Here is a 10,998-nt window from a genome sequence, read left to right on the forward strand (position 1 = left end):
GTTGCGTCATGCGTCCTTGTAAGATTTTATGTGGTTAGGGTTAATATTAATGACATAACAGGGGCAGGGAATAATTTCTGTATTATCTTCATATTCCTCACATATGCATAACGTAAAAATGTGCGCGATATCATAAGACGCATGAGCACTTCATGGGCAGTATGGCTGCACAGTTATTGAACGCAAGGAATGTATTGGACTACCTAACATTACCAAACTGAAATCCTGCATTACAGTTTACCAACAAATCAGAAGATATAGAATTCATGTTCACTGCTAAAGGATAAAATTGTTAACTTTGGCTTCATATGGCAAAATAATCTAAGCCGTTGACAGAGGGTGCGACGCACCTCATAAAATGTCAATCCAAATAAAAAGGTCCACTTTTTTCTGTAAAAAATGTTTTAAATCAGCCCTTTTATATAGGACAATTTCACAAAAGGTCCACTTAAATTTAAATATGTCCTTTTTTGAAGGAAAAATTCACAATTATGTCCACTTTTGAGACTGTCACAACCCAATAAATAAATCCTGGCTATGGGCCTGACCATAACATAGATATTTTCCGGTATTTCATGAACAAACAGGCTAATAATAGTGTTGATACCAGTTATAGTTGTGCAATGAACACTTTCACTGGTATACTCAATAGAGTTACACACCTCACACCGTCATCATCCCTATATCTTCGTGTCAAAAATTGCCGTGATAGTACGGCGAATCCTCTCGTTTTTCAATAGCTACGCATGGCGATTTTGTTCGAGATAGGCCGAGCGACTCAGGCTAAGCATAGTACGACTATCATATGAGATACTATCAAGTTCTATTCTACACATTATTACGATTTGCGCATGCTCTAGTATCCCATATGGTGTTGTTATTATAAGGAAATTCGATTTGTTTTGAGGTAAAACCAAGGTTTTGTTTTAAATACACTCACTTGAAATTAAATACACTAATTAGCGGCCATCACTGTTTGCTCTGGATACATTTTTACTGCATTTTTGGAGTAACGATTTTTAAATCGAAAGTTAAAATTGTGATATATTTAATTTTGAGAATTACAATTATATAAAGGAACACATTTATGACCCAGGTGCTTGTATAATAGAAAATTCGATCACACGTGTATATCACAATGATATGTAAACTTTCTTTATCTGTGTCAACAATAGAATATTGATCACCAAGGGAGTATGGAGCTTTATGAAAAAAAAAAAAATTATAATATAGCGTGTTGACACTGTGCACCTGTCTCCGGTTCTCATTTGTGTCACCAAAAAGTGAACCACTTTGACACCCCCATTGTGATTATGCATTCAATTAAAGGTTTTTTATTGATTTAGAAATATTAAATTTCTTGATGTCATAGGTAGATCAAACTATACTTGTTATGGATCCTAATGGTTAGAGGATCACAATGGTGTGTGTTTTAATAAGATTAGGAATGACTTTGTGCAAAGTTCAACGGTGGCCGAGCGGAACGGGCTAGGACTCATAATCGGAAGGTTGCGGGTTCGAGCCCCGGCGACGCCATCGTGTTGTGCCCTTGAGTAAGGCACTCGATTACTCCTCTCCACCTAGGTGTGAAATGGGGAGCTGTTATGAATACTGTCCATTGAGCGCCGCCCAAAGGTATGAGCATGCCTTGGGCATTGTATGGCAGCTGACATATTCTAACGATGGCAGAATAAATGTAAAGCGCTTTGGTACATGTTCACATGTGAAAGGCGCTGTATAAATACCAACATTTATTTAACATTTTATTAAATGGCTCGTAGCCTAAAATGGTACTAGTATTACCAGTGAGCTTAGGGGTGCACAATAGTAATAAATTTCCCTATACTTTGTGTACAAAATGGCCTCTATTCAAATGGCTCTACCTACCTTACGAAGCGACTCAATTTTTCAAAGTGATGTTTTCCTGACTGACAAACAAACAAGCAACTAAATAAACTAAATTAAATATATTGGTTTGAATTTTCGAGCTACCGGACCACGAATGCAATACACTTTTTTCACCCAATTTTCAAAATAGAAGCACTTGTGATTTTACCTAAAAGCAGCCGGTTTGAGAAATACATGAAAAATCTGATTAAAAGCCCAGAATCTTTTCCAATCTTGGCAGATGCTTAGATTCAAGCCTACATTTATTACCTGGCACAAATTTTTCCCAAAATCTGCACAATTTTTTTGGTTTTTAATATTGATTTATAGTTGGTTAACCCTTAACGAAATGTAAAAACACTGCAGATCAGGACGGAATCCCACAAGAGACATTATTTGGTGATGTGAAATCTTCACGGACCTCAAGATGTTTGATTTTATAATTTCCTAAGAGTTTTAATACTAATTAACATTATATAACTTCACTTTGAGTGACCGATCACAAGTTGACATTTTGGGGGCCAAATTCAACTTGGCGCCAAATTCAAATAATGTGCTATCTACTGTAGATAGCACATGTAATGGAACAAATTAAAATCAATTTATTTTGACAATGTTGATCCCAATCTGTAGGCCTATAATGTTTGAGACATGAAGTTAATTTGTTAATGCACGCAAACAAACAAACATAAAGGCTGCTGGAGCTCATGACACGGGCCTTGGATCAGGTAAACTTACCTTATGTGTGTGTAGGAGGGGGGGGGGGTAGGCAGGCTAAACTTATGACAGACAGCAAGACAGACACACAGATATGACAGAAGCAGGGAAAACATGACCACAAAGGCAATGCATGAATTATACAAGTGTTGAATTACATTGGTCTTTGATCATGTTGGTGAAATCATAAGCTTAGCCTAGCCACCCCCCAATCCAGGCAGTTTCATAACAGTGCCATCATACCGATGTTTTCTCCATCTCCAATTTGGCTGCCTGTCATAATTAAGCTTAGCCTACCCTACACACACACACCCACAAAAGGTAAGCTTACCTGTTCCTGTATTGACCTAACAGTGCCTCTATACTGATATTTCTCCAAGTCTCCAATTTCGGGCCATAACTCACCTTAGCACTGGTAGCCTAGTAAATGTTGCTTTTTTTCTGCAATTTTAGCTATAAATTATATGAATTACAATCAAAAACACCTCATCAATCAATATGCAAATGCTAATCAAAACTTGTTTGGCACAGGTCTAACTTGCTGAATTAAAACGTCTTCCGTATAGGCTCACACACGTACTCTCCCTTGAGGGTGCACAATAGTAATAAATTTCCCTATACTTTGTGTACAAAATGGCCTCTATTCAAATGGCTCTACCTACCTTACTGAGCGACTCAATTTTTCAAAGTGATGTTTTCCTGACTGACAAACAAACAAGCAAGTAAACAAACTAAATTAAATATATTGGTGACCATTGAATTTTCGAGCTACCGGACCACGAATGCAATACACTTTTTTCACCCAATTTTCAAAATAGAAGCACTTGTGATTTTACCTAGAAGCAGCCGGTTTGAGAAATACATGAAAAATCTGAATAAAGCCCAGAATCTTTTCCAATCTTGGCAGATGCTTAGATTCAAGCCTACATTTATTACCTGGCACAAATTTTTCCCAAAATCTGCACAATTTTATTGGTTTTTAATATTGATTTATAGGTTAACTTTTACCGAAATGTAAAAACACTGCAGATCAGGACGGAATCCCACAAGAGACATTATTTGGTGATGTGAAATCTTAGGGACCACTGAATGAAAGGGACTATTTTTTGATATACCGTACTGACGCTGGTATAGTCCCACCCGTTTTTGGGTGAACATTTTTTCAAAATTGGGTTTTTTGGGTTTTTTTAAGTTATTTATTTTGTCGGCTTTGGAGTGTCCCAGGACCTAGACCTAAATGCTAGGATCATTCATGGTTGACCTAACAAAAAAAAAAAAAAAAAATTCAAGATATGTTTTGTATTTTTAATATGAAAATTGATACTTTGTATTCATGTCATAGTCTATTAATGATTTCAAAATGCATTGAATTTGAATGCATTTTGGGGTGGGACTTTACTCGAAGGTGGGACTATACTCGCGTCAGTACGGTAATACCCACATGACCAGATGGGCACTGACATTACAGCTCCTAGACAGGAAGTCTGGAAAAGTACCTTCAGTACAGCAGGTGGTTTTCCTGTGTATTTCAACGGAAAGGTGGCATACATGACCAAATTTTGCAGTAAATTTGTGTGTGGTTTTTTTTTTCAACTTTGAAGTGTTATTTTAAAAGTTTCCTTCTTTTCCATGAAAAATTCAGACTTTCCCAATTAGAGAATAAAGGTATTGTTATAATAGCGGCTAAAAACAATACCTTTATTCTCATTCTTAAACACTTCAATTCAAATAAAAATATCATAAGTATTACAAATTTTAATCATTATTAAATCCTACATTTTGCAAGGAATTACCTAGGGCTTAAAATCGATCAGTCCCGTTATTGCTATCGCCTCCGATTGGTTCAAATAAGCGAGTGCAGCGTGTCGGCGTCGATGCAAGCAGCTGGCCCATGTGATATTGTGTCATATCACATGGGTAAGAACCAATAAGATTGCAGGAACGTTCTCAAGAGTTTAAGAATGTAATAATATATCTATGTAAATTATTATGAAATTTGATTGTTAATTGTGGTATTTGTCTTTAAAGTTCCTATCTGGGTTTAGCCAATTAAACATATTATTGCCTTCACTTTGTAAACATGTTTAGAAGTTGTAACTTTAAAAACATTACACATCAAATTCCAAAACATCAATGTTCGATGGTTTAAACATATCATCAATTAAACTAGTTAAAACATTGTTACAAAGTGAAGGCTAGGAGGTGTTTAGAAAAGTGTTTATATGCTAAACAATGTTTTTGCAGTGTATTGTGGTACTTCACCTCTTGGTAGTTTTTTTTATGGTGGTGCCCATGGGCCATGTTGGTTATTATATAATATATTCAATTTTATCAAATAAACCAAATTCACCAATCTGCCAATGAAAAATGTAACATGTTTTGCATGATCATAGTGTTTTAGCTGAAATCTCTTTTAAGAGATTTCAGCTAAAATACTATGATCATATGTGACATGATCAAGGGGAATGAGTCACATGTCGACCCTGGTCAAAAATGAGTTTTACACATGTTTCTAAAAAGGACATTTCGAGCTTTCAGAAACTGAATACCCCATGTTGATACAACTTTGCGAAGTTATGTCAATTTATCAATCGCTGAAAACAATATAAAACAAAAGAATTTTAATACTTTCTTTGCTAATATCTCAAAATCAATATTAGCGACATCCGACTCATTCCCCTTGATCATGTCACATTTTATGATGATCTTTTAGACTTAAAAGACTACGAGGCCTTTACATTTACATGTTCTCTCCTTTCTTATTTTCTCATTTCAGCACATTGTATTTGCCATCAAATTTGCCTTGGATTACGTCATCCCAGATATGCCTGAACATGTTAAGAATACTATCAAACGCGAAAGCTACCTAGCACAGAAAGCTCTTCATGATAAGTATCTTCAGAAAAGAGAGACAGAGCCCAGTACTTCAACAGAGATGGCTAATCCAGTTTAACAGACAATGCTACTGTCTGTTCAATTAGCTTAGATTCTTGTATTTTTAAGATATTTGAAAAAATTAAAAATTGTGGTCTAAGTCATCAAAGAAAAGTGTTAGCACAACCTTAGACCCAACGTGATTTACACTTTTCAAATTTCGAAGTTCAATTTAAAACCCCATTTCCTTTCAATTTTGCCTCATTTTAGACAGTTACTTGGGTCCACCAAAAGGGTTCGCAACCTTTTCACAAATCAAGTGGGACAGGCCATTCTCAACTTAGGGCATAGACCCTATCGACTTTAGCAAAAAAAATGTCCTCGAAGAAGCCTCTGTGATGGCTGCCATTTCAATTGTTATACCATTCCGGTTATTGGATATGGTCTATAGGTGATGATGGTCCACCAGTTTTTGTTGCACAAAATTAGGTGAAGCTCAGTGTGAGGTATGCGCGATTACGTTTTATGCATGACATTATTCCGAGCATTAACTTTTTTCCTAAACAATGACATTAAAATTGTTGATTTTGTTCTTATTTCAACTGATTTCATCGATACAATGAAAATTGAGGTGGGTAACCTGATTGAAAATCTCATCCCCCACTTTACCTCATCAAAATGCTGATTTTGGTATCAGAAGAAAGCTCATATTTTTCTCATAAACATTGAAATTTGGTGTTCCAAATCGGTGTATTTCCAAAGAAATCATCAAAAAACTGCCGGCAGTTTTTTGATGATATCTTGGGAAATACACTGAGTTGGAACTTCTAATATAAATATGCTTATGAGAAAAATAGAGCCTTTCACTTGAAATCAATATATTACATGATCATGATGATTATCATTAATAAAAACACTGTAGACTACCAATATCACACTGTATAAATGTCGGTAATTCCATTAGGAATTAGTCACATTTACAAAAACATTTACATTTTCTTTTTGCATGAGTGCTTGAAAGGGATGACATTTTATGTTATACGTTTTTTATATAAGTTTTAAAGAATTTGATTTTCCAAATATATCAAGTAATAAATAAATAAATAAATAAATATGCAAGGAATGTATTTATATAAGCTGCGCCTATTCTGAAAACCTTAGTTCATCTACACATTTTTATAATAACGTAATGTTTCAACAGTGAGGTTTCAACACGAATTACTGGCAAATACGAGCGTAGGCCTATAATTATTTTGCTGGACAATACTTCCTGATGCGGATGGTCGAATAAATACTATCTCAGCGCATCTAGGGCTAATAATTATGACAATCGTCCCCGTTGCAATAAATGGATTGATTAAAAAAAGTTTCTGGTACCCGATGTTCCACAGCTTGTTATAAAAATATCAACGGAAAAGACCAAAATTGAAAAGAAATCGGGCTTCAAATTGAACTTTGGAATTTGAAAAGTATAAATCACGTTGGGTCTAAGGCTATGCTAACACTTTTATTTGATGACTTTGACCACAATTTTGTATTTTCTTAAAAATACAAGAATCTAAGCTAATTGAACAGACAGTAATTCAGTTTAACAAGTTTAGCTAATCCAGTTTATCAAGGAATTTAGGTGCAAATCATATTTTAAACATTTGTAAAATGTTGGTAGTTTTTTTTTTCATATAAAATGACCTTTATATAACCCGAATGTAACATATAAATGTTATTAAAACATTTGGAATGAAACCAAAGCATGTTTATAACACATTTTTAACATTTTAAGAACATTTTTGTGTTCGCTGGGTTTGTAAAAGTTGAAAACAAGTATTACCACTCACAGATTAAAAAAGAAAGTGTTGAAGACTTGTTTTAATCTTGTACATATAACTTTTAATATTTTTTGCATAATTTGGCTTTTTTCAACCTTCAGAAAAAAAGGAAATGTGGCAGTAGAGCAGCTAAAAATAAACTGGGCCTAAAATGCAAAATGCTTGGCCTGTTTCAACTAAAAGCAACAATGGATAGGGTTCGGTCTAGTGATCGGAAGGTCATGGGTTTGAATCTCGCACCTGCACATTCCCTTGCTTTTTTATACTTGGGTTGTATGTTGACCGGGATTTGTGTTTATTTGTTGTCTTGTTTAATTGTAACACTTTTGGTTGGTAAACTGTTCTTTCTTGCTAAAAGCAACAAAATACATAGCTTAACTTCTGAAATAACTTAAGATGTAGACTATTTTGTGATGTGTTGAGAGTCAGTTTCCTTATTTTCAATATTAGAGATTTCTGTTTCTAAATTATTGCTTGAAAAGTTCTTCGAATTTCTCATTTGGTGTTTTATGAAATCTCTTACAGCCCCTTTCTTTAACATGAACTTGTAAAAAAGAGAAGCATGGCAAGTTTTACTAGCGGGACTTCTGTCAGGATCAATACAGTAAATATACTTCTGCCTAAATCTTTCCGATGTACTGATATTATTATATGGGTCTACGAATTTGTTTTTAGCATTATTTAATAATGTTACAAATTACTATGTACAAATTGTTAAGGTTGGTCTTAAGGGGGTACTACACCCCTGTGGTAAATTTGTGACTATTTTTGCATTTTTCTCAAAAAATAATAACACACCTTGGTAACAAAAGTTGTATACTATTGGGGCAAGGAATCCAATTACTACACTGAAATTTCAGTGACCCAAGACAAGCGGTTCAGTATATATGATATGAAATGAGGTACATCCTAGCGGTACCTTACTTCTTATCATAAATAACGAACCGCTTGTCTTGGGTCACTGAAATTCCAGTGTATTAATTGGATTCCTTGCCCCTATAATATACATAACTTTTTTACCAGTATGTTATTAGTTTTTGAGAAAAATGCAAAAATAGACACAAATTTATCGAGGGGTGTAGTACCCCTTAACCCTGGAATTATGGAAACTTTTGGGCCTCATAAACTGCTAAATTGTTGATTTAAAGTATATAAAAGTATGCATATTTAGAATGGCAAAGACTTGAACCCATCTGTGATGTTCAATTTGGGCAGTTTTGGAGAAAATAAGAGGTTTTTTTTTTTTTTTTTTGCCCAAATTTTTTCAGACAACGTAACAAAAAAATTCTTGAGTAAAAAAAAAAATTATTAATTTTTAAAACTAGGACCCATTTTGAATTTCTACCAACTTTCAAAATTAAAAAAAAAATAAGAAATGGGCCCTAGATATTTATAACTATTTTTTAATTTAAAAAAATGGGGCCAAAAAAATGTTTTCTCCAAAACTCAGCATTGTTGCCCAAAGTTAACCTCATAATCGGGGTGATTGGCCCATAGCCAATACCTCGGGTAAAATAGTATACATAATTGAATATTTATGAGTACAACTACAGTGGTAAGAATATTTTCACAAGGTGAAATATGGACTGTTCCATTTTTAAACGAGTCTTTGCCGAGTTGAATGGAACAGTTCATATTTCATTCAAATGAAAATATTCTTTCCATTGAACGAATTAAAACATTAAATATTTGTTTGATGTAACTCATATATAAATTCCTTTTCTTCCACTTAATTTTATAAATCACCAGGAAACAAAGTAGATTAAAAAATATATGAACTAGATTTATTTTAGAAGCGACACCCACACCTAAAATTGGCGAGTCGAGATGGTCGCCGCGTGGTAGCTGCGTGTGAGTGCAATGGAAAATTTACTATTGTACTCGCGCAGACTGCAAGTCTTTTTCTAAAAATAATCAATAGTAATTGACCAATCAAATGACAAGAATCTTTGTATGAGTTATATAAATTACCCTATTTGCATTCAAACCATGTATTTATGCAGAGTATCAATCTGTTGATACCAATATCACTGGTATCAGCGGAATCCAAATATTGGGTATCAGCCAAACCCAAAATTTGTACTATAAAAGAACAATACTACTGATTTGAAAATATTTTTGTAATTCACTGTAAAAGTTACGTAATAATCGGATTAACTACCATAGCAATAGATATTGCCCTACACTACAACGTTCATGCAGTATACCTATGCATTGAACCATATCATGCTGATCACTCGCACCTGTAAGATTAGTATCATTGAAAAGAGCGGTATTGTATTCAATCTATGATTGCAGACATACACAGGTGATGAGTACAACTTGCTTGCATTGCAGGGCGATATAGTCAAAATTGTCTTCATCCATTGCTATGGTAGTTAATCCGATTTATAACGTCACTTCGACAGCGAATATCACTGGTATCAGCAGTATCCGAATATTGGGTATCAGCTGAACCCAAATTTGTACTATAAAAGTTTAAAATATTTTTGTAAGTACATATATTGGCAATATTGAAATATAAATAAATAAAATATATTCCAGCTGTAGCTGTGGTTTTTTAATTTTATTCTGTATAACAACAAACTACCACATTTCTATATTTGTGACACGATCGATCTGGTCCATGGGGGCCAAAGGAGCCATTTTTTTAAATTAAGGTACCCTACTGTAATTATTACATTATACATACAATAAGCTATCATATACTGAAAACACCAAAGGTTGAGCATACTTGGTCTAAAGTTATGAAGTTTTTTGATGTCTATTTTCTTAAGTATTTTATTGTTTTTTTACTCCATATTTTTACCTTTATCTCAGTTTCATATTTGCCGCCTTTGGCCCCCATGGACCAGATCGTGTCATATTTCAACTGCTTATGTGGGCAACAGTAAAACAAAGTTAAGTTAGAATGCCGAGTTAAAAACAAAGATTGGGGGAAAATTTCATATGCCTGGATAAGCCCTAGTCATAGCAAGCGACAGGATATCACTAGAGATCAAACGCCAGCAGGGATTGTTAATCACTCAACATTCAGTTGTGACTAGTGATCTGTGTGGACGCATTCCCATAAAATGAAGCCCTTGCAATGCTTTTGACCCTTTGCATAGTTGTCATCTTGTTACCAAAACAAAATAAAAGCACAAAATTGCTTTTTTCCTTTTTTGCACGCATTAATGCAACATGAATGAGGTGCAAAAGATCAAATCACTCCTTGCATGGTCATTAATTTTGTAGGGAGAGCCTAATGTGGCCCTACACGATCAATTTGACCCTAAATAATATTTCTCTTTAATATTATTGAAGAGATCTAATCTATTGAAGAGATTCATCAGGAATACAGTTATCAGATTTCAAAGTTTTCATAGTAAAAATTCCAAGAAAAAACTCACGTTTTCCATACAGTTTCGGCAATCCTGTCTGTTGCCTTTCATATGAGGGGGTAACTGAACGTGTTCAGCGAATTTTACGCACCCACAACATCGCGTCTTCTGTTAAACCACATACTAGTTTAAGACGGCTCTTAGTCCACCCGAAGGACAAGGTAGACATGGACGACAAAACCGGCGTCATTTATGAAATCCCTTGTCATAATTGCCCCAAAACGTATGTAGGCGAAACGGGTTGCCGGTTCGGTACTCGAAAAAGAGAGCACAGAGTTGAATCGGAAAAAAATGATGGCCCAAAATTACAC

At 34.6% G+C, this 10,998-nt stretch overlaps 1 protein-coding gene across 2 annotated transcripts in view; it reads left to right on the top strand.

Moving 5' to 3' along the window:
- LOC140139809 (anoctamin-4-like) overlaps positions 1 to 9,851 on the top strand; it is a 63,172-nt gene extending 53,321 nt beyond the window's left edge. For both annotated transcript variants that reach the window (XM_072161542.1, XM_072161543.1), the window contains exon 26: positions 5,381 to 9,851. In XM_072161542.1, coding sequence (XP_072017643.1) covers positions 5,381 to 5,557 — 177 coding nt within the window. In that variant the 3' untranslated portion in view covers positions 5,558 to 9,851. The remainder of the gene's footprint in view (positions 1 to 5,380) is intronic.
- The last annotated feature ends 1,147 nt before the right edge of the window (positions 9,852 to 10,998 follow it).

Source organism: Amphiura filiformis, chromosome 18 (assembly GCF_039555335.1).
Source record: "Amphiura filiformis chromosome 18, Afil_fr2py, whole genome shotgun sequence".
NCBI classification, from domain to species: Eukaryota; Metazoa; Echinodermata; class Ophiuroidea; order Amphilepidida; family Amphiuridae; genus Amphiura; species Amphiura filiformis.